The sequence below is a fragment of the Lycium ferocissimum genome, unplaced genomic scaffold (assembly GCF_029784015.1).
Source record: "Lycium ferocissimum isolate CSIRO_LF1 unplaced genomic scaffold, AGI_CSIRO_Lferr_CH_V1 ctg51, whole genome shotgun sequence".
NCBI lineage: Eukaryota > Viridiplantae > Streptophyta > Magnoliopsida > Solanales > Solanaceae > Lycium > Lycium ferocissimum.
Window position 1 is genome coordinate 318933 of NW_026725865.1, and position 25405 is coordinate 344337.

Sequence of the window (25405 nt, forward strand, 5' to 3'; positions counted from 1 at the left end):
AGTATCATTCAATAGACAATCCTTTACTACAATCCATGCATTATCTTTTTGGTGTAACAATCTATGCATTATTTTTATTCAATCACTATATATGTTATTTATCGCGTAACTATCCAAATGCTATTTTTCAGGCAATGCAAGACCTTGAACCAAATGACCCTCTAAAGTGAAGAAAAGAGTATTAATCCTTGGATTTTTCTTAAATGGGATTAATGATAGGGAAAAGGGTCAAAAATACCCCTCTACTTTGAAAAAAGGGCTAAAAATATTCTCCAAATTTATTTTGGGTCAAAAATATCCCCTCCCATCTTTAACGTTTTCAAATATACCCTTGTCTTGACGAAAATTATCCCCAAAATAACCAGAAATTATTTTTTAAACCCGCTTCATCATTTAAATCCGACCTAACTAAATAATAACCCATAAGATCCCCTTATTCCCCCAATACGTAGGTTTGAAGTTTGAGGGAATTAGGGGATCTTATGAATTATTATTTAATTGGGTCGAATTTAAATGATGGAGCGAGTTTTAAAAAATGATTTCGCGTAATTTTGAAGGATAATTTCCATCAAGACAAAGGTATATTTGAAAACTTTAAGGATGAGAGGGGTATTTTTGACCCAAAATAAGTTCAGAAGATATTTTTAGCCCTTTTTCCAAAGTAGAGGGGTATTTTTGACCCTTTTCCCTTAATGATAACCAAATTTAAGTAGAATTAGGAACATAGAACAAATTGTCCTTTCATTAAGATTTGCATTCTATCTCGAGATAAGAAGAAACCAACTTGAATATTGCTACATAATTTTGCGTTGGACTAATAGTAGATAGATTTTGACATCTCAAATTAAGATAAGAAACAAAAAGACAGTTCATTACAAGTGAAAATTCAGAAGGTAGTCGTTAGCAATGGTAACCATCAAAATAGACCCAGTGCTTTATATTTGGCCTTCAAAATGAAATAAGCTATGGATCTTGAGAAGCTTAGGGATTTACTCATCCTTCATGCAAGTTAGGAACCAGTAAAGTAGTTGGAAAGCAACTACTCCCTCCGGTCCAAAATAATTGAGGTTTTAGAGTTGCGCACATGAATTAAGGAATTCACTTAGTGTATTGACTAAAGTACCATTAATTGAGAGGGAATTTGAAATTATAACAAGCATTAAATCTGTTCATTAAATTAAGAATGTGTCGAGGGTAAATTTGAAAAAAGAATAAAATATCTTCTTGATAGACTAAAACCTCTATTATTTTGGATCAACTTTTAGAGGCTAAATCCTCAATTATTTTGGACCGGAGGGAGTATTTTCTTTACTTTTAGAAAACACTGCGAAAAAATTGCCAAAGCATAACTGGATTAACAGTATTTTCTTTTAAAAAAAATCTTCATTACACCTTTTGGCTGCGATTGACATTATCAATTATAACTGGAATAAGATAAGGTAAGCCCTGCATTAGATATCTCAAACTTGTTTTGTTGAAAAGAGTGAGGAACTGTTATGACTGCAAAAATTATGGTCATTCACAGCGTTGGATTTGCCATATGGTCCCTTACCAGATAGCCATCAAATGTATCTTCATTGTGTTCTAGACTTTGGCAAAAGCTTTTGCTTGCCATCGGATCTGTCTTAACTCGATAGTAGAATTCACGAACCAACAAGCCCTTTGAAGCGAGCGTAAGAGATTATAAATATGAAAAACACGGCACAAAAGATGCCACTACCGATTACCACCTGCACAGCATTAAACCAACCATCAACCAAATAGCTAGTGTGTTTTCCCCTAAAGGTATGGCACTCGGACAACAATGTTATAGCTGGTCAGCACTAAGAACTGTCGAACTTACCCATTTAAACATGTAGCCATGTTCATGATTCCAAGAATATGGGATGTTCATCCCAAAAATTGCAGCAATCAAAGAGTAGATAGACAAACACACGGTTCCTGAACTGAGAAAGAGTTCTAACTGCAGCCAACATGACAAAAGCCCATGAACATAGAGACAACTCTCATCGTGAGTTTCAACGAGATTGTCAATAACACAGTAGGAAACAAAAATGATAGTAAAACATAAGGTATGCGATTAACATATGCCAATGAAGAGCACCTGAATGAGCTGATTTCGATGATTGTCCAGCTGAAATAAGAAACATAAGTTTTACATCATAACCCATTCAGATGAACCATATCAAAAAGAAAACTATCTTGCCATTTCAACTACCTGAATGTTTATGTAATCTTCTGTGTTTTCAATATATTCTCGTAGCTGCAAATTAAAATACACAAATATTAACTGGAAAATGAAAAAAAAATAAAAATGCATTCAACATGTCACTCGTAACTAAAAAGTCCCAACGAACAAAAACTAAAAGATCAGTGCATTTCCACCCATCTAATAGTCATGTCAGAAAGGCCATCATTTGGAACAAAAGGTGCACATGCTAGTAAGTAAAGGAAACCGAAGGGCAAGTCATTTTGTTGAACGAATGGATTCAATGAAAGCAACAAAGACTGGTCCACAATGACATCCCATTACTCGACGATGGAAGGCCTCATCCCTATTTGCAACCAACTCAAAATTACTTCATTTTTCAAAATTTGACCTGATTTTCTGTATCTTCAAGACTAAAGAGGCATGAAAGAAAACGTAAAAGAAAGCAATAACAATTCGGGTTCAGATAGAAGGAATATATATATATGTAAGCATAAGCAGACTTGGTTGCTCCCTGTCCATTAAAAAACAATGACCACCAGTATTGACAATTGAAGAGCATTGAGAAGAGGGGTAAAAGGAAACAAATTTACTTTTGTGCCAAAGTGAATTATTGGGATGGATTTGTAAAGTTTTTTTTTTTTTTCAATCAAGGGGATCTGTCAAATATTAATCAACAAGATACGCAACCAAAAAAAAAAAAAAAAAAAAAAGCACCACAGATTGGAATTGTAAGGAAGAGCCAAATCACTCAAGGCCCGATAATCAAACACACACATATATTATCCAAGAGAAAAGCTAGAAAAATCAAGATGATTTTTTTTTTTGTGGGGAAAGGGGATTGGTGAAGAACTGGACTATTTGCCCAAGTCCGCTATTCAATTGTCAAGGAACTTCAAAGCCAAGCATACAACTTAAGACTCTTACAGCCATCTAAAGCAATAATATGATATCTCTACTATAGAGGCACATTGACCAAATTTAAAGAGGCTGTCAGACTTAAAACTCCACAAAAACATACATGCAGCAAAGGTTCTAAAAGGCTTTGCCAGCTTAAATTATCCCACTTCACATCACTAAAGCTAAAGAGGGCAAAACTTGCTTACCGTAGTTAGTTTATTAAATGTGCCATCAATTTGCATGAAGTAAGCCTGCGAGAAAGAGAACCACTTCCTTGTAAGTGTGACTCAATAGAAGCATTCTTTTTTTTTTTTTTTTTTTTAACTTTTCTTTCTCTTAGGTATAACCAATGATGGCATCAGAAGAAGTTTACCTCCAATAACATTTCAAGCTCTTCAACATCATTCTCATCCCCCCGAACTGTTGCAATACTTGCTCTACTAGCCCTAGATATCTTTGAGCCAATGGTAGGTGAGGCAAGAAACCAACTGGCTGCACCTGATCCACTTACAGGTGATGCACCAGCCAATTTTCTGGACAAATAAAGGTCAGCCATGTCATCATCATCATCCAGAAGTTGCTCAAGCTCATCTCTCACCTGCAATACATAAAGAAGCAAACATAATGAGTTGATGACTGTTCAGTGCATAGCTGACAAAAGATGGAGCAAGGGCAGGTGGGAGCATTGGTATTACACAGCTGATATATTCTCCTGTGTTTTTTTGGGATAAGATAAGATTTATGATATCAAAAGAGCTCTATGTAAGCTGTCTAGTGAATTGAGCAACTGAAGGAGGCCAGTTACATCATGTACAGGGTTCTGTCTGCTATACAAAGTAAGGAAATAGACATATAATTAAGGCTAATTACATTTTCCTTTCTGCCTTACAAATTCTAAGATTTTTTTCTATCCCATCAGTCCATTAAGTGCCTGTTGGAACTGTATTCCAAGTGTTGGTGGCCATTTTGCTCAGGTCCTTACTTTTCTGATTCAAGAAACAAAACAAAGATATGGCAAGAACAAAATGCTCAAGATAAAACCCAATATGCTCCCAGGCACCTTCTAGTTGTATTCTTCAAACACTGAAGGACTAACTTAGTCGAGATGGATGACAATGCGATTTTTTTTACCTTAGGTCACAAATAATAAGATGTTAGTAGAAATGAATCAAGAGCAGAGGTATGGTAAACTGGACTGAACGAGATCAAAACATGATCAGAACAACTTTTTTTGACAAGGAACATGATCAGAAGAACCTTTTTCAGCCAGAAAATGACGGTGTGATTATGCTATCCACTAGAGGAAGCCTCGAAGGTGAAGGGAAACTCAGTAAGAAGATGCAAGTTCCAAGATCAATTCTCAGAATTCTTCTGCTCGAGAAGCTACAACAATCACCTCTTGCAGAAATGCAGGGTAAGGCTGCGTACAATAGACCCTTGTGGTCCGGCCCTTCCCTGGACCCCGAGCATAGCGGGAGCTTGGTGCACGGGGCTGCCTCGAGAAACTACAGCAATCATGGGCATCTATATAAGTATTATAAGCATGTAAGGCGCGAGGTAAGAGAAGACCGGTCATTATTATCCCGTAAATGCCATTTAATGCGGGGTAGATGGATACTGCACTTAAAACCTCACTTCATTAATATCAAAGCCCAGAAGGCAGTTACAAAGTGTTCCCAGGAATACAGTGGAAGGAATCCTCTACTCAGAGTCTCAGACACAGTCACAAGGAATAAATGGACTCCCAGAGAAATGAATGAGGCCACAGTTCAGGAGAAAGGTGGTATCATCAGCATTTCTGGAGGAATCAATAATTCCCAAAACGCACTTCTTTCTAGGAGCATGGGGGGTAGCCTTCACCACTTGGGATCGTTGGGCTAGTAGCACTTGGAAGCAGGCACACCGAGTGTTAACATTTATGAGATGGGGCAAAACCCTTCCTCTTCGAATTCTCATTGAAGACAACTGCAGACCATGTTCTAAAAGGGAAGTGGAATTGAAAATGTCACAAGTTTCATCCTCAATGGTTGTCGCCGACGGTGGGCTCTCTCTCAAAAACTGCAGGCACCAATCATGTTTGGATCAGGCTCGTAGGTCTCCCGCTACAATTATGGTCCCATAAAGTTTTCAAGGAAGTAAGAGATTACTATGGAGGTTGGATTCAAACTGAAGAAGAAACATAGCTCAGAAGCCATCTGAGCAAGACTGAAGGTGAAAGGGAATGGGGACTTAATCCCGAAGGTGGTAAAGGTGGAGAATAAAGGAATGACTTTTTCGATTCAAATATGATGTGAAGTGCGGGTGAGATTCAGCTCCGGTGAAGGCCGCAACGAAAAGGCTTTGAACCAGCGATCGCTTAAGGCCAGTACGATGTCAGGGGAGGGGCTCAAGGATACAGCGATGGGATGGGACATGTCGGTTGCTCCAAAGATGTACAATATAGTATCTTTGAGGGCTCATATGTTTTGGCATGTGAGAGGACGTGTCTTTTAAGTGATCCAACAATAACAAGATTCGGCAAAGAATTTGATGTAGATTTCCACGGATGCGAAAAGGAGGCTTTATAATTGTTCATGAAGATTGATCACATAAATTCAGCTCAACACGCCCATTTTGACACTTCTAAACGACATGAAGGCTGGATTCAGTGATCATGAAGAGACATTTTTAATGAAATAAAGCTATATCACAAAACATGCCTCTTTCAACAAAATATCCTCAACAATCTGAAGAGGAAAGGTTCAAAGGATTTACATGTTATTCAGCCTGTTAGAACAGACTAATAAAAATGAAAACATAAATAAGAAAGTTGTCAATGTAACTTAATTAATAGGTTCTAACCTTTTGTACACGAGCAGTCAACCGTGTCATTTGACTCTTTAATTTCCGCACTCTATCCAGATTACGGCTACTAATCTGCATTATAAATTATTTTGGAGAAGTTACCCCATGAAGGACAGATAAAATTCTAGCAATCAACCTTCTAAGGATTGAAGATACAAAGAAATGCACATTTAGGTGCATGCAGCACATTATGGGTGAGAATCAGGAAACGGACACAATGTCCAAGATGCCAAAAGACACAAAATAGACCAGCAAACTAAGAAAACAGTATACATTCTTCCTTTTTTATATGTAAAAAATCATATGCATTCTTCCAATAGGAAACAATATTTGAAGGAGAAAGAGCTTTTTCTGTAAGTTTTTGGGAAACACCTTTCATTGAAATAGACATGTAGAGGGAGAGGTCTCTCTCTCTCTACATATATATATATATATATATATACAGAGAGAGAGAGAGAGAGAGAGAGAGAGAGAATGCGTAAAACGCCCAACAGTTGTGCTGAGTGAGTATGGCCTGTACTAACTGACATCTGTCCGTTATCCTTTAAGAAGCAAATATGACCAAATTTTACTCCAGATACCATCAAAAGTTTTCTGTGATATAACATGCGCATGAAGGGTACTCATTCTAAAATTAACACTAGGGGAAAAGGTAAAAAGCGACGAAACCTTTTTTGGGCATAGTTCAAGCTTCCTCATCGGAAAAGCAGTAAAGGAGAGTCCAAACAGTATTTAATATGGCAAGGAATTTTCATTTTAAAGGAAAACAAAACTGCAAGTACTACTGTTTATAAAAAGGAACTACCGTTAAGGAATTATTTACTGTTAATAACAAAGTATTATCTGGCATAGAGATAGTCCAACACTTTTACCCAAATATATTTTAATTTTTCTTTGCCTTACAATTACTCGTTGAATTTTATGGTGTTTCATTTCCTTGAGAAGATAACAATGGCCAAAAGCAATTGGGAAAAAAAAGAAGTGTGGAGAATGACATATAGGATCTTAGTTCAGGTAAACAAACAAAAAACATAATACTCCCTCTGGTTCAAATAAGTGTCCACTTAGCCTTTTTATTTTGGTTCAAAATGAGTCTCCACTTACATAAGGGGTGTGAAAAAGGCTAAGTGGACACTAATTTTGAACCGGAGGCAGTAGTTGAGATAGAAGGTTTCCAGCATACACACAGAACAACAACAACATCATACCCAGTATATTCCCACAAGTGGGGTCTAGGGAGGGTAGAGTGTATGCAGACCTTACCTCTACCTTGGGAGGTAGAGAGGCTATTTCTGATAGACCCTCGGCTCAAGAAAAGGCATTTCAAAGAAGATCAGTCACGAATTAACAAAAGTAAAAAAGTCATTGCAAAATATAAAAGAAAGCATAACAAAGCATTATGTAGAAAAGAAACAGTAACTGCAGCAACTATGTGTTAGTGTGCGTGCAGGGAACAGTTAAGGATTGCGAGTCATCAATTGACATATAACCGGAAATTCAGGGTAAACGAGGAAAAAAGGAAAGATAAGCATGTTTGCAGAAGTTTTTTTTCCCCCTAATGATGGAAGTGCTATATCCTTTAGCATACTTATGATGCAAATATAGCAATGTGAGCACTACACAGATTAAAATTTCATATACACACCTTTGATGTTAGCATATCTAAAGCAGGGTAAACAGCAGTTTCCAATTCTAATGTGCGAGCAGCAAGGAAACTGCAGATGGCTTCCAAAGCAACCTCTAGAGCTCGGAATTCAAATGGAGACTCTGCATTGTGTTTGGCACAAGAAAAAGATCAGCATACTCACTAAAAGAGAGCGAGCAATATCCAAAAATGAGATAAAAAATCCGATGTGAGAGAAATTCACAAGTACAGAAAATTGAACATGATAAGAGGAAAACCATCTTCTTCAGTTGTTTCAATATCATGCTGAACATTTGAATCTTTTTCCTCTCTCTGGTCTTCACGATTTCCATCCATTGGTTTCAGTCGCCTTCTAAGTTCCTCAACAACAGGAGTAACATTTTCGTCTGATGGATCTCGAAGAAGAATCTGTCCAATAGAAAATTAAGAAATGGTCATATATGTGGGGCTGATCTTATAAACAAAAGTTGCTCAGTGTGTACAAGTTGATGTGAATATCCACAATAACAAGATCAAACTGCCCACATGGAATTTCAATGACCCAACAATAGTAAAGACGTATGTACTCTTTCTCCTCAACAAAAATAAAAAAACATGGGAGCCAAGGGAATTGGGTCAAATCAGAATGGTAGGACCGAATCTGACTCATCTTGTCTAATTACAAAGATTACTTTTGTTTATTCCAAATGATATCTGGCTCATGTGGCAAAAAATAAAGGGCATTGTACTCATTCCTCTTGACTTGAATTCAAAAGAATATGGTAACAGCAGGAATTCTAATCCTACTTGGGATCCAGATAAATCTAGATTAAGAGCCAGTTTGTTTGGGTTAGCTGATCGTAAATAGTTGATAAACTTTAAATAGTGGAAAGTATTTTTAAGTGTTGAAACTGATTTTATGAAAAAAACGGTTACGTGTTTGGATAGTAGTGCTAAGACTGATAATACGAAGCTAATGTGTTTGGTAAAGAAGTGTTGATAAGTTGTTCATTTGTTAAAATGACTAATTTAATGTTTCACAAAAAATTATAGATCTAGAAGTATCCTTGTAAAGAAAATTTGAATGATAAATACGAGTGAAGAGAAAGATAAGGTTTTATTTTGGAAAAGGTATTTTGAGAATTAGAAAAAATGTTAAGGATAAAATAGTAAAAAACTTGGTCAAACCAAAAGTGCTTATAAGAGGAAAAGCCATAAGTTGGCTGACTTTGGCTTATAAGAGGAAAAGCCATAGGTTAGGTGTTTACCAAATGCGTAAATAAGTCAAAAAGTACTTATAAATCAGTTTGACCAGCTTATAAGCTTAGTCAACATCCTCTCAGATGCAAAACAAAAATAAAAACCTCAGTTCCTATCTTCCCTGGATTGAACAAGACCTGAATAAAAACTAATATGAAATCACTCCGTTCAAAGTATGTTTAGATCCGAACGGGCTCCATAGATCCGAACGGGCTCCAAGAGGAAAAAGGACATGGTAGCATTTTTTGACTTCACAGAAAAATAAAAGTGAGTTCTGCCATCTAGACAATAAAAGATGATACACAAGTTGTCAAATCCAGTCTTTCTACCCTTGCAATTGTAGTCTTAACTCCTAATTTCAACTGATGAAACTCAATCATAAGATTTTTCAACACACAACACATACTATCGCCTTAATAGAGTGAAACTGTTGGCACACCCTATAATTAAGCATTGATAGTATACTAAAGTAGTTAAACCTCAAAGTGAATTAGCAAGAACACAGTTGACTGCATCCTGCCTTTGAAAGTACAACAAAATGTAGTCCCATAGACTCCATACATACAATTAACAGAAGTTAAAATTACTTTGTAAAAGAAAAAGGCAGAAAACAAGATGCTTCTGCAAAAAAAAAAAAAAAAGAACATAAATTACCTCTTCAGATGTAATAATAGCCTTGATATGCTGCCCTTAACACAATCAAACAAAAAATACAATGATCAGTAAACAAAACACTCGAAAATGAAAAATGAAAGTAAAAAATAAACTTTCAAACAAAAAAGCAAACTGTGAAAAGCAGCTATAATTATTTACAGGAGAAAAAAAGGGAAAATTATTCAAACATTTAGCACATTATCTCCAAACACATAGTGCACATTGGGGGACGGTTTTATGAATTCTTAATATTCTTTTTGCTCCATTTCGACCAGTCTCATTCCAAAACTCAACAATAGAACAAAAAATGCAATGATCAGTGAACAAGACACTTGCAAATGATAGTAAAACTAAACTGTCAATTGAAAAAGCAAACTGGCAAAAGCCGCAATAAAATTTACAGGAAAAAAAAAAGTAATAAAATTCAAAAAATTTAGCATATTATCTCCAAACACAAAGTGCAAATTCCTAATTGAGGACTGCTTTATGGATTCTCAATATTCATTTTGCTCCATTTCGACCTATCTCATTCTAACAACAACATATCCTGTGTAATCCCACAAGTGGGGTCCAACACTCAACAATAGAACAAAAAATGCAATGATCAGTCAACAAGACCCTTGCAAATTAAAGTCAAAAACAAAATGTCAAGCAAACAAGACCCTTGGCTCAAGATTTTATCTAATAATAATACTATTACCTTCTGGGTTGAGCTCGTCGCAGCACAGGGCTTGCCTAGTGCGAGTTACCTCTCCTGTGTGGTTTGCGAGCTATTGCACAGGAGCTGAGTTTTACCCTATGCACGCCCGAAGGGTAGTGGCTACGGGTTCCCATGTCATTAAAAAAAAAAAAAAAAACTATTTTATCTAATAATAATACTATTGCCTTCTGGGTTGAGCTCAAAGCCGCAAAGACGGGCTTGCCATGCAGCTTACCTCTCCCCGTGTGGTTTGCGAACTATTACAGGAGATGTTTACCCTGTGCGCAACCTAAGGGTAGCGGCTACGAGTTCCCATGTCATTAAAAAAAAAAAACAAACTATTTTATCATTTACCCTGATGTGTGACACTTGTGTAACAACAGCAAACGATACAATCTATCCAAACCTTGTATTCATCAAAACAATACAGTACGATACAATACAATATGATAAAAAATCAATCAAACTACCTCTAAATTGAGAACAATAGCTCTTTCACGTCCCATAATAGTAGAAGGATAAGATAATAACGGATCAATAATCCTCAAATCACGCGCGTGTATTTGCACGCGATGCATAATCTCATATTTATCAACATCTAAAACCGTTTCCTGACCCGAATCATCTACTAATAACCAACTCCTTGACCCGGTTCCCTTTTTCTTCAACCCGACCGTACCCGTACCCGTACCCGTACCCGGATCCATTACCGGTACCACTTCTCGACCCCTCATCATCATCAATAACAACAACCATTACCAAAATAAAACTTAATTGAAAACATATATTATCAATTTTGTTTTTTAATTTGTATGTTTATGTAAATATTTCTGTACAGAAAAATTGAATTGGAGAAAATTTAAACCCTAATTAAATGAACTGATTAGGGTTTTTGGGGCAAAAGGGAAATCTATAAGGATCACATTTCTATATATATATATGCACAGATTTTGTGGAGAATTTTTTGTATTTAGATTGAAGAAGGAAGCTTTATTTTGAGTTTTTAGTGAAATTATTCGTTTTTTGGTTACTATTTGAAATTCGTTTTGTTTTTTGGGGGTTAAAAGTTGTTATATGATGGCCAACATGGGCCCGACTTGTATTTCATTTGGGACCACAGTTTTGTAGAATAAATACTTTATTTGCTCACATTTAGCCCCTGTTTGGCCATAAGAATTATTCACTTTATTTCGAAATTTTTTTTCACTTTTTTTTTAATCGTAGTTCGTAGAATTCTAATACAAACAGATTTTGGAATACCAAAAACTCAAAAAACTTATTTTTCAATTTTTTTTCACTTTTTTACAGTTTCATTTCACCAAAAATTATAATTTCAAAAACTATGGCTAAACACAACTCCAACTTCAAAATTTCAAAAAAAAAGTGATTTTTTTTTTTTATATCTACGGACAAATGGGGCCTTAATCTTAGTGTTAAAGAGTTTGTAGTGAGAATAAATATCATTTAATCATAATAATTAAGTGATAATCGTGTGCAGGGGCGGATTTAAGTAGAGGTGAGTGTGTTCACCCGAACACCCTCTGCAAAAAAATACAGTGTATAAGGTAGATTTTCTGTATTTATGCATATATATTAACTTTTGAACACCCTGAACATATGTAAAAGGTTAGCTCAAGTGATCTACGGTGTTCAAAATTGTCTCTAGCATCGTAGGTTTGATTCCCATCAACAACGTTATTTTTTATATTTAGCTTTTTTTCGAACCCCTTGAATAAAAATCCGGTATAGCTTTTATCACTTTCTTATTTATTTTTTGTGTTTGACACAATTTTTAGTATTGCAATATCTGATATTTGATGGGACGTTCCTGTTTTTCTGGATAAATATTTTTTTGACAGTGCCAATAAAATTTAACAACCAAAATTACTAAACAGATATCAAAAGTTCTTCTTTAGACGAATTTAGCGAGCAAAACTGCATAGTAATATATTTAAGGGAGCATTTTGAGCTTATCCCAAACATAAGGGATCATTTTTGCTATTTTTAATCAGTATACTCAATAAATAATAGGAGTAATCAATAGTTGGATGAGGTCAAATTAGGATAAGTTTCAAATTAATTACACTAGTGTTTCATTTCAAATTAAATGTATTATTGACTGATCATCTTGGTCGTTTGTCTGGTAATTTACTCCTAGTTGAGCTACTTATGTTGTCCTTTTCTTAATTTGTTGACTATTAATTTGGTTGCTTCAGTATTTTTTAAGTTGTTATTATCCCTTTAGGATGTTCCCACTTAAGTAATTAATTTGAGATACTTTTTACTTTATAGTGTACTAGTGTCACTTAACTACTCCACATTGTCTTGTTTGGGCAAAAATGGCATTTCACTATTTATAAAAATTGAAGTTCGATATTGACAAATGTTAGTTTGTCATGAATAGTTGTAAATACGCCACTTCAGTATTTGAACGTAAAACAAACTATTAAAAAATATTGAAAGTCTCTTTTAAGTGAGGTAATATCTTCGTCAGAATTTTTCAATTTTTACTTCTTCTTTTTTCCTAGTGAAATTTGTATTTAGATACTATTACAACTTTCAACTTAATTTCAAATATCTTTTTCTTAACTTCAACTTCAATACTCATCCAAATACTTACTACATTATTAATCAACTAGAATGTATTGTTTATAGAAAATTCATATTGACCTAGGAATCCTTTTATTTGTTTTGTAAATCGAATAAAAGCATCTACATCCATTTGTTTTTAATATTATTATATAAAGATGAATAAGGAATATGCCCAAAAAGACTGCATTAATTTGAACCACTACTCTAAGATATTCTTCTTAGAACCACTCCACAACAAATATATTCTTTTCTTCTTCTGAATTCTGATAGAACTCTTACATCAATCAAACCGTAAGCAGTATTATTATAAAGCTAATAACAATCACATATCAGCAAGGAAAGGAACAAAAAGGTTCGGCCTTACAAATTGGTGACTGTTATAAATATACATAGAAAACTGAGGTTTTACTTTAAAAAAGAACCTAATAATCGATGTCGGTTTTTAGAATTGTTTTGACACCCGAGAAAATAAATAGCCCTTATCTTTGTTAGCATCTAAAAAATGGCCCTTAACTATACACTTACCGATTTTGTTTCTTAACTATCCAAAAACTTATCAAATTTGTCTCCGTCTTTTTTTTTATACAAACAACAGACAAACTCATAAACCGCGATTAATCATTAAACCATTGAGATTAATCATTAAACCATTCCTCGTACTCTATATTTCTCTCTCCCGCTTCTTTTTCCTCAAGTTCCTCTTTTGTTTTTTGTAAAAAAAAAAAAAAAAAAGCATTCTCAAGTGTCGCTCTCGAGTCTCTAAAATTCGAAAAGACAAACTCAGGCACAAAATTTCTATAACCATTCTTCTCAAACACTATAAAAAAACTGGTAAAAACCGATGGAAAAAACCAACGGAAAGACCGACAGATTTTGTCGGTTTTTTCAATAATTTTTTTTTTTTTTTTTTTTTTTTTTAAGAAATCGACGGATCAACGCTTATTATTTTTTGCACAAAAATGCGCAAAAAAATATAATTATTTGTTATATTATTTTCTAAAATAAACCGATGGAGTCCGTTAGTTTTTTATTTTTATTTTTTATTTTTTAATAAAAAAACCGATGGAGACGGAGTCCGTCGGTTTTTAGAGTGAAAAAACAGTATAAATTAAATCAATGTAAGTATTTGAACAAAAAATATCAGTGGTCTAGTGGTAAAACCCTTTAATGCCAAGGAACATACCCGGGTTTGACTCCAAGTTCCTATGGAACATAAGAATGTAAGTCCGTTTTTTTTTTTTTTTTTTAACAAGAGGAACTTGACGAAAAGAAGCGGGGAGAGAGAAATATGTGTCCAAGGAATTGGTTTAACGACTAATCTCACGAAGGTTTATGAGTTTGACCTATTTGTATAAAAAATAGATAGAGACAAATTTGATAAGTTTTGAATAGTTAAAACTAAACCAGAAGTATATAGTTAAACATTTAAATCTACTCCCATAGATAAGGGACTATTTATGGCCTTTTCTCTTTGACACCCCTACTAATTTAGTGTCACATTAATTAGTCGAGTAAACTAAGAAACTCGAAAAACATGAGCTCAACAATGTGACTTATTAGTAACTGTGATGATAAAAATTACAACAAAATGTTTTCTTTTTCTTGTAACGAAAAGAAATATTTTCACTATATATTATACGTCATTAAAACATGGAGTGTTGTGGAACACGTAAGTAAAGCATTACTACAGGCCTATAGTTCATAATTTGTCTGCTCCAAGTACTTCCGCAAACAAAGGGCTACTGCAAAATTTTGTAATATACTTCCTGTACACTAATTTCGTGTAAGCCAAACGTTCCATAAACAAAAAGTTAAAATAGAGGCAATGAGGAAATGATTACTTATCTTTTTCACCCCCCAAGAAAAAAAAAATACTAATTACCAAAGAGACATTTCACCTTGGATCTAATGTACAACACTTCCTCCTCCATATAACTACTTGAACAACAACTATATACAAAACTCAAAATTAACCCTGCACTGCTAAAGCTTGCAAATGCTCAATAAAAACTTGTAAGCTCAGTTCTTCAGTAAACATAATATCTGAGCCTTGTGTGTAAGTTGAGTTGTGTGTAACAGATGGATTCAACTTAGCAAGTAGAAACCTAGCTTGACTACTGTGCTGATCACATTTTATAAGCTTTGGCACAGGGATCCTTTCCGATACCAATTGTTCTGCATCGATCTCGGGAGCTTCTAGTAGTTTCCGGAAACTGTCTTGGCTGGGATCTTTGTGGTAACCAAGTTTACGCCATTGTGCAATCTTAGAGCCATAATGAATAACCACGTAGAAGTAGGAGTCGAAGAGCAAGATAATGTCCGGAGAGACGGAGCAGATGTCTAAGAGAACTGGGATAGGGGGGCCGTCAAATGAATACTGGAAAAGGGTTGGCTGGATCATAATAAGTGAGCCAACTACCCCCTCACGGTTCAACAAAAGCCGGAAAAAAGCAGTCTCGTCTGGGGTGCAGTTGAAGACGTCGATAAACTGAGACCTCCTTAAATAATACATGAACTGTGGGAAAAGAGATAAATTAGTCGCGAGACGGAATGATGAGGGGTCTTCCGGAACATAATCTCCAAACTTTGAAGCAAAACGTATCAAACTTTTATCTAGCCACCGGACAATATCTTGAGAAAAATTGCTCTCTGCTTTATGAATTGCAAGCCTAGCCATTACTGAAGCTGCTGCTTCCTGATCAAAACCGGAAGCAATTTCCGGAGAGTGGTTCGGGACCCACCTTCTTGCAGCAGTAATCACTCTCTTACGAATGCCCATGCTTCCATATCTATAGCGTGTTATGAACTGTATGAAAAATGCAGAGCTAGGTTGGGCTTTCTGTTCATCCCCTACTTCAAAAAAAAAGGCAATACACATTTTATCAGTAAGTGCTCCTAATTTCCACATATAGGTACCTCCCTCGCCGATTTCCTTGTCACTGACTGAACCGTTCTTCTTCTGGAGAGACACACATGAACCAAGGGCCCCACAAATTTTAACGTCCTTCGTAGTTATTATCTCGATAGTTGCATCAAGGCACATTTTCAAATTGCCAACCTCGTCATGGCTAAATATGTGACGTAAACACTTTTTGAACTGGTCCGAGTCAAACGACTCTGTTAACATCATGAACCCCCCTGAACTTTCGACTGGAACTCTAAGCTCAGCTGCTCCAACTTGATCCAATGAACAAGCAAAGAGATCAAGAGCGATGGACGAATTGGACAATCTTCTTGATATCTTCTTATAGAATTCAATGGACTTCTTGTAGTAAGGTGCATAACCATTACCAATGTCTCGCTGATTCCTAATGGCATTGCCAAAATCAGAGCTTACGATCATCCCGGGGCCAATTGTTGCTGGCCCTGAGGTGAAGATCATGATACGCGAACCTGCAGAGACCAAACATCCTTCTAGTAGTCCAACAGCAACCGATACTGCTACTCCTGTAGCCCGTAAAGGTCTATGCCCTGGCATAAGCTGCGGTGAAGAATGGATATCTTCAATTGCTGATGTGATGCTGAACTCCCCTTCTGATAGCGGTATCAGGAATCCCTGTTTTGGAGCCATATGTACCATTCCTGGTTGGTACTTCATACGATGAATACCCAGGAGTTGCTTGGTCTGTGATAAAAAGAATACATTAGCAAAATGAGCAAATTAAAGCATAATGCACAATAAGTTTCTAAAAACTGCTGTTAATGCATTTTTGTGTGCTTGTGGGGGGCAAAACAGGTTACGCGAGGTAGCTTACTTTAATTATTACTATTTCATTTTCTTTGTGGTTCAGAATAATCAGTAAATTTGGTCATCCAGAAACTCTAAGCGCACCGAAACTCTTTAAATTTTAAACTATTTTAAATTTGGGCAAACGCCTTGAACTAACTAACCCTCTTTTTTATCAAGTATAATTTTATTGACAATGGGAGAGTCATATACAAGAGGTATACCCAAAAAGTAGAGAATTTACACATAGATATGATTCTCTATCTCTACCAAACACGCCCAATCTTCTACACCAATAGGGACCACATGGGTACACCAAAAGGACACTATAAGCAGGAAGCTATTCATCATATTCACAAAATCAAGCCAATACTAACCACATAAGTTCTAATGCCGCAACACCCCCCACGATCAGTGTCTTGTCTTTCGTCTTCTAAGACCCAACTAAATAGTGCATGCTTCACAGTACCCAACACGGTCCATCGTATTGGAGACCATCCTAAAAACTCCACCATAGACGTGATGCTACTTGGCAATGCATTAAGACATAATCTATGTTCTATCCTGAGTGTTTTCACATGAAGCTGATCCTCCTCTTCCTCAAGTTTTCGACTGGCATAATCAACCCTAGCCGTCAACCAAGCGAAAGAAGCACATCTCTTAAACTAACCCCTTAGACAAACATTTGTGGGCCTACCTTTTAACTTACAAAGAAGCAATTGATCTATTGTATTAGTTTTCACCTATGTTGCTCAGACCCTTCAATAATGTAGACGGGTGTGTCTGATCCTCTAAAAGTAGTGCATTCTTGAAGGATCAGATAAGGTACGACAACATTTTTGGAGAGTCTGAGCAATATAAGTTTTCACTAAGCAAAATTAAGTCTAAGGGGTGCAATAGCAATACCTTTTTCCTTTTTGTTTTCTTTTTCCTCACCTGTGCACGATCATTGCTAAGCATCAGTCAAACGCTTCAGATGCATTGCTCCCTTGCTAAGATGGAAAATAGTTCTTCTAATAATTTTCTTACTTTTTTCCCATGCTTTCGCTCTTTATTATTTTCAGGTTTCTCTTTCTTTATTTCTTCAACTCCTGTTAGGAATTGCTTCTCTGGCCAATTTTCTTTCTGCCAATACTTTACCAGAGTTGAGCTATGGAACGAAAAATAATGTTGCAGCCAGTAGTTCAATGAAGGAGAAGGAAATAATCCTCTTTCCACCCCCCCCCCCCCCCCCCCACACACAAAAAACAAACACACACAAAAGAAAAAAATTTAAAAAAAAGGAGAAAGATGGATAAGTTGTTTTTTTTATGACAAGGGGCTACTCAAAACCCTTTGAGTGCACACAAAAAGATGGATAAGTTCCTGGGAGACAAGATTTCACTAGCCTGTGAAGGTGGGGGTGTTGTGTTGGTTGTCGAGAAAAGAGACTGGAAGAGACATGAGAAAAGAGCAAGAGGGGGAGAGGGTGTTTTGGTTTTGGGGGGGAGGGGGGGGGGGCGGGGGGAAGAGTTGTAGGGTGATGGTAAAGAGGATGATGAAGGAGCATATACCCATTGAAGTACGATGGAAAAAACAAGTAAACAGTGGAAATTAACGAGAAAGAAACAATAAAGGAAATTAGAACTCAGGTTAGGAGAGAGCTAAAGGAGAGAATAAGCAAAGTCTAAGAGAAAAAAGAGAGCACATAAGAAAATTAGGGGAAAACTAATGGAGCAGGTGACTACTCCTGAACAGTGAGCATTGACAAGAAGAAACTAGGAGAACTGGAATTTCCAACAATTCTCTCACTGTTGAAATTGATCTTAGTTAAAAACTGACGTAAGGGACTAGTTGCCACCTTCTAAATGTTTAGGTGGTTATATGTCATTAAAGATGGTTTACAGGGTAAGTTGCCAAAGTTTAAATAGTTATAAGGGGCTCCGTAGCACTTTAATATCCCTAAAACAGGTTAAAGATGTTAGGCACATGTTCATTAGTTAGCACGGAGTTTTGGACTAGAATTAAAGCATAGACATGGGCGTGTTCAACGACATCCCTAATATAAATAAAACCAATGATAAGTTGTAGAAGGAGAAGCCACGAAAGTGAAGACCAATTCATCTCAATCTACACCAAAACACTTCCTCTTAAGCTAAGTGCTAACTACATCTTCTGTGTCTCTCATCATAACGAATAATACTTCCTTTCAAATTGAATACAACTCTTTGACTATAATCTTTAAGATGTGTCGATCAACTGTACTATACAAAGTGGAGCAATCTTGCCAGCTGACTGATTTACTTCTTTTAACGGTAAATATTAGGTTTTGTACGAGCAAAAGTGAACCTTATATTCATCTACAGAACTGAGAACTTCAAAACGACGACCCTCCAACTTCCTTTGACACTTCTTTGGTGACAAGAAAAAAAAGACTAAAAACTCAACTTGGAGTTTTTTAATTCTCCTTAAAAGTATAGTGCATGCCCCCCACCATAAAGGCTTATTCATCTCACATTTCTTACCGAAAGAAATGCATCAACATTCAATCAGAGATCCACAGTTCAAAAACAATTAAAGAAGGAATTGTGTTAGTCTAGCTAAAACTACCCGATATGTTATATTTCAACTTTATTATACGTTTAAAAAGCAGCTCACCATTGATAAATCATACATACTAGTAAATTGAACTAGATAAATCCATTAGCAAAGACTTAGAGAAACGGTAAGTCTTAGGTTTTATCTGATCAAACGAGAACCTTATATCATCTGCAGAACCTAGAACTTCAAAACGATGATCCTCCAACTTCCATTGACACTTCTTCGGTGATCGGTGTTTTCTTATTCTCCTTAAGAGTACAGTGCATGCCCGTCCACCCCACCCCCAGCCACAAACACACACTCTAAGGTTCCTCTTTTTTTCGCCTTTTTACTAATTCCTTGCACCGCAAAGGCTCATTCCTTGTACATTTCTCATTTCTTACTGAAATAAATGGTCAGCATGTCCCCTGCTTCATCAAGGTTCAATCAATGATCCAAGCTCAAGTACAACATGCACTACTACGCGATATATTATAGTTCAACAGTATTATCCGAAGCTGCAGATGGTCAGCATGTCCCCGCTTCATCAAGATTCAATCAATGATCCACAACTCAAAAGCAAGTATAACATGCATTACTACGCGATATATTACAGTTCAACAGTGTCATACGAAGCAGCTCTATTGATAAATCGGACACATTATTAAACTGAACTAGACAACCACATCAACAAAGATTTATATGACATGTCACATTTTACCTGCTCAGAAGAAAGCTCACGCTCACCATGGAACACCACAACTCTACAACACTCTCCAAAACCAAGATCATAAACGCTAACCATTGAATCAAAGACCACCAACCCAACCAATGCACTTTCAGGCAATTGAGCAATCACATGAAGTAGCTCATTTTTCACTACCCTAAGCTCCTCATCCGATGTACAACCATCCACAACAAACACAAACGCTGGGCCAAGATCGAAGCCCGAAGAAGAGCCCGATAACGAAGGCATTTTCGATAACAACGACACATTTCCAAAACTAGAGCTCGAATTTGAATTTTGAGCTAAACCCTTTTTCCCCAAATGATCCTCAACAGTACTGTACGTCGGGCCAAGCCCATGACCCGATAAACCGGACAAAGAGCCCGAAAATGACACATTTCCTAAATTAGAGCTCGAATTCGGATTTTGAGCTAAACCCTTTTTCCCCAAATGATCCGAAAACGATATATTTCCAAAATTAGGGTTTTGAGCTAAACCCTTTTTCCCCAAATCCAAGCCCGAATTCGAGCCCGAAAACGACGAATTTCCAAAATTAGACCTCGAATTCGAATCTTGAGCTAAACCCTTTTTCCCCAAATCATCTGAAAACGACGAATTCCCAAAATTAGAACTCAAATTAGGGTTTTGAGCTAAACCCTTTTTCCCCAAATGATATTCAACAGTACTATAAGTAGGAAAAAGCTCAGCAGGTATATTATTCTCATTAATTCCATGACCCGATTTAGGAAACGGGTTTTTCCGAAAACAAAACGGGCAAACCCAAATTCTTGATTGATAATCAACACGAGCATAAGGGTTTAAAACAGCATTACATTGAGAACAAATAAGTGGATCATATGGTAATATTGGAAGTTCATTAAAATGCATTAATGGTGTACACATAATTGATAATGGAATTACTAATGATGAATTTTGAGATTTTGTTAATGGCCATGAGTTCCATGACCAACGTAGACCTTCAATTGCCTCCAATTCCACGAAATCCATTTGGATTAGTGAAATCTGAAGGCAAAAATAATAATATTTGGACTGATTTTACATAATCGTTGAAAAGTGAAGGGTTTAAGTGGATTTGATTTTTTGACGTAGGGATTAAGTTTGAGAGAGATTTCGGGTCGGGCGGCCAACGGAAAAAGAGAAGTGGTGGGCCGCCGAGTGGAGGAATGGAAAGTTAAAGGGGAAAAGATTCGATTCTTTGATAGTGATGAAGTTTGTGTGATCACGTGATTAAAGTCATGTTATAGATGTTTGACTTTGAGTGTAGTTCTTAGGTGGCTTTTGTTTTGTTTGGGGGAGGAGTAAGGGGGTGAGTGGGGTTGTTTGGGGATGGGTAGTGGGGTGTGTGGGGAGGTAGGTGGGGGTAAGGGGTGTGGGTGGCGGGGGTGATTGGTTGGATGGGTGGGTGGGGTAGGGGAAAGGGGATCCATTGGGTTAGGGGTTTGGAATTCGACACTCCGTATTGTACATTTTAGGATTTAGAATTTTTTTTTCATACACAAGATTCAAGCTGAAAACTTTCATTAAAGGTGACGGAATCATCATATCTATCCACCACAACTCTCGTTGATTCTTAGGAGGGTTTAAAACAAGACTACTTGAATCAAATAAGTGGATAATATATATCCAGTTCATTGAAATGCATAACGATGTTAATTGATAATGGAATCTCTGATGAATTTTGGGATTTTGATAATGGCCACGAGTTGTGAACCTTCAATTCCTCCAACTCCACGAAATCCATTTGGAACTATCACCAAAAAAATTTGGATTAATTTTACATAATCGATTTTCGGGATTATTTAGGGATTTGATTTTGTTGCATAGGGATTGAGGTTTAGAGAGATTTCGGGTTGGGCGGCCAACGAAAAAAGGGAAAAGCGGCGGGCCGCCAAGTGGAGGAAAGATTCGATTCTTTGATAGTGGGAATTGTGTGATCACGTGATTAAAGTCATGTGTGAGATTTTTGAATGTAGATTCGTGGCTCTTTCACATTTTATTCTCAATGACAATTGACAAGGGGATTCTGTGTCGTTGTACATTTTAGGATTTCGACTAATTTAGATATTATTAGGGGTGACGGAATCATAATATATCCATCCACCATATCAAAGTTTTAAAAGTAGTATAATTATGCAAATATTATAACATATTTAAAGTCATAATTAAGAAAAATCTTTTGTTAGACTATTAATGCTTTCAAGTATTATAGGTCTCGGTGAACACTCAATTGATTGTTTACTTGTAAAATACGACTGACGATCTATCCAACATCTCGTTTACCAAATCAAAACGGTTCAATAATGTAGTGATCTATCCAACTATCACTAACTCTATATATGATTCGCTAACCAAAGTCTAACCAAAAGGTAAGCCGTAACCTACCTGGAATGTCGAACAGGAGCCTTGATCAATCACGCTGGCGCCTTGCCTTTTCGTTGCGCCTCCACGTACTCAAAGTCTAGTCATAATCGAGTTATATATTAAAAACCATGAATATCAACAACTATATTGCTATACTTCTAGTTAGGTCAATTTCTAACCCATAGAATTGGGAAACGGGCCCACAAGGGTAAAACGGGAAATTGAAGGATGGAATATGCATATTCAAGCTCTAGGTGATCAAACCCACTAATCAATTGCTAAATCAACTCAAGATTAGGCCTAATTCGGATTTAAAGTAAAACTCCCAAATTTGAGTATAAACCTTAACTCTTTAATCCTCAAATTAATCACTAATAATGGAAGAACAAAGCTTAACAACAAGGAATTCATCAATTTCTATGATTATTTTAGTCAATTTCATCATCAATTTCTATTTAGGAAGTCTAAGGCCCAACTCAAGAAATAATCATGAAACTAGACTTTCTATACTTAGATTCCAATGATTCTAAGCATGAATTAATGAACTAGGAAGGTAAATGGTAGTTGATAGGGTCATAGCACCTGTTGACACCCAATTTTGTCCTCCTTTATTTCAGTTTATTTCCTTGGGCTTCTTTTTAAAATTAATTAAATCTAAATATTCTATTTTCACTATTATTTCTACTACTATCATTACTTTCATTTTCATTATTCTACTACCAATATTAATAGTATTACTTTATCACAATTTTTTAAAAGGGGTTCGTTGTCACTTATTTTCGTTAAATTAATCATACTTTACCAAGTCTTTATTTTCTACGCGTTGATCATTAATTATCATAGTATATATACTAGTGGTTAAATTAGAAGCCCAAATCAATAATTAAATAGAGGAGGAAAGACGCACATTTTCAGCCAAATTAATGGCCCAAAATACATTACCATTTTCTTATTTACTTATCTATTGAAACAAATTAGCCCACTATCTAATATTACCCTGTTCAGCCCAATTCCCGCTCCAGCCCACATCTCCTCTACCCGACCCGGCCCACTATTCTTATACACCAAAACCTAATTTTCCTAAGCCCGCGGCTCGCCTCTCTTTCTCTCTCCTCTCTCTCGCCGCGTCATCTTCTTCTCCTCCCTCTCCATTTCTAGCAAAGAGCTAACCCATCCAAACATGGCGCATTTTGCCACCTCCATGCCAAATCTCTTCTCCTCCCTCTCTTCTCTCTAGAGAGTCTCTTTAGCTATCGAATGCCTTTGCACACCATTTCCACGCAAAATTTGCGGCTTCGTGCACGCTTCACAAGGATGTCGGGTCCCGGCAAACATTCAAGCAAGTCGGGCTTTCAACGTTCGGATTAGGTGTTTCTTTGACTCAATTTTTTGAATTTTAGATTTCGACACGCCACGACTCGCCCAAATGAAACCCTAAAATCACCCTATAAATACATCTCTAAATCTTAAACCGAGGGAGTTCTTCAATTTTACCGAGCCTTCTTGAAGTATTCATATTTCTATCACTACATCTGAAAACATTCATTTTGGAGTGGTAAATTATTCATTTTTAAATTCGGCTTTTACTTTGGAGTCGAGGGTAGATTCGAGATCCCGAAGTCGCACCAACGGAAGTGAAATGCACAAAGATGGCACCATCCGACCGTTTGGAGACTATAGGGATTCAACATCATTCGAATTTTTGACACTCGCAAAATGCATCGGATGAAAAAAAGAAAGAGGGACGGGGTGAAATTCGACTCCGAATATTACATTAACTTGCTTTGTTGCGTTGGAGGCCTTTATTTGCTTGTGTGTTATTTGATAAACAATAAAACTAACAATCGGTTTATTTAGTCATGATGGATATCATCTGTACTAAGGACATATCACCCAGTCAAATGGTAGTAGACGTCGGACCTAGTCATAATATTTCTTATCATATAGGATATGACTTAAGTTTGAACACTAAAAATCAAAACCCAACATCCTTTCCTCTTTTCAAGTCCAAATGATTTCTTATCCGTAATTTTCAAATATGCTAAAACTTGAAATAATGCCTAAGTCGAAACATTTTTGCTTTTTATCTTGTTTAAAACAATTTGTTAGGTCATTTTTTTAGCATGTGTTTGTTGATGCTTTATAAATTTAAAATATCTAGTTACGAGTTATTTTTCAACATGCCATCATCACTATATTTATACTCAAAACATAACTTTTTCAAATTAATCATCTTAGAAATTGTTAATGGAATTTAGAGGATACCACCCTAGATTAGTCCCCCGTAATTTTGGTTTCGTAGATTTTAATAAAATCAACTCTAGATTAATAACTTTAATGAACTTTAGGTGCCCTAATTCACCGTAAATAATTAGGTGGCGACTCCTTAATTTTAATTAACCCGGAATTACCCGGATGTTGTAAACTATTTTGACCCGGTTAAAATAGGGTATGACAACTTAGCGACTCGGGGAATACTTAGGTTCTAACCATAAGGACTTAGTTTTTAATTAGGCTTTGGGTTTTTACAACGCTTGTTTGGTTTGAATGTTTGCTTTGGTCATTCCGTTTCATTTTCCTCCACTCCCGGAAAATTCACACAAATCACACACCAAACGGTTTCGCGGGGTAGTTACTAAAAAACCTTTTTAGTCGGATTGATCTTGTGTTAGTCGATGTGAGTGCGTGTGGCGTGCAGGGGGAACTTGTGAAGTGTGTGTAAATAGTAAACCAACATGACATACATTCATGTTTCTCACATTATTAAATCCATTAGATGACTTCACCATCCAAAAAAACATAGAACATATTAATGTTTGAAGGGTTTAAATTTAGCTTTAATCAATTAAATTAGGGAACAACTAACATCTATGAAATTTTCACTTAAAGACTCAATCAACAAGACGGTAGAAAATTGATTAGGAAAACTTGTATTCATTTAATATGTAATAAATATTAACATTTTGTACTTTATTTTGGGAAATAGAATTTGTTTAATTAATCAAAAGCAATGGAATGACGTATTATGGCACAACCCTTCAAACAAACGTATCCGGCACAAAGAGGTCACATTTTAGGACGCGTTATTGTTTGATATATCTTTGATTGTAACTCTTGATTTTATGTGATCATATCATTTGCATTGTTTATGTTTCATACCTCGAGAAAATACCTGGATGTTCTTATTGGATGGTTCAAGGAAAGGAAATTACCCCGATCTATATCTC

At 36.2% G+C, this 25405-nt stretch overlaps 2 protein-coding genes across 2 annotated transcripts; both read right to left on the bottom strand.

Moving 5' to 3' along the window:
• Nucleotides 1-1350: 1350 nt before the first annotated feature.
• On the bottom strand, nucleotides 1351-11234 carry LOC132044649 (magnesium transporter MRS2-I-like). Its single transcript, XM_059435153.1, has 11 exons — nucleotides 10662-11234; nucleotides 9492-9521; nucleotides 7856-8006; nucleotides 7599-7720; nucleotides 5951-6025; nucleotides 3483-3707; nucleotides 3316-3360; nucleotides 2219-2263; nucleotides 2105-2134; nucleotides 1844-1963; nucleotides 1351-1730 (listed from the first exon to the last, which is right to left on the bottom strand). Exons 1-11 carry the CDS (start codon nucleotides 10929-10931, stop codon nucleotides 1644-1646), a joined length of 1200 nt encoding a protein of 399 aa, XP_059291136.1. The 5' UTR covers nucleotides 10932-11234; the 3' UTR covers nucleotides 1351-1643.
• A 3307-nt stretch (nucleotides 11235-14541) lies between these two features.
• LOC132044712 (protein transport protein SEC23 G) lies at nucleotides 14542-21031 on the bottom strand. Its single transcript, XM_059435218.1, has 2 exons — nucleotides 19791-21031; nucleotides 14542-16408 (listed from the first exon to the last, which is right to left on the bottom strand). The coding sequence occupies exons 1-2, from the start codon at nucleotides 20802-20804 to the stop codon at nucleotides 14753-14755; spliced, it is 2670 nt and encodes an 889-aa protein (XP_059291201.1). The 5' UTR covers nucleotides 20805-21031; the 3' UTR covers nucleotides 14542-14752.
• Between the last annotated feature and the right edge of the window lie 4374 nt (nucleotides 21032-25405).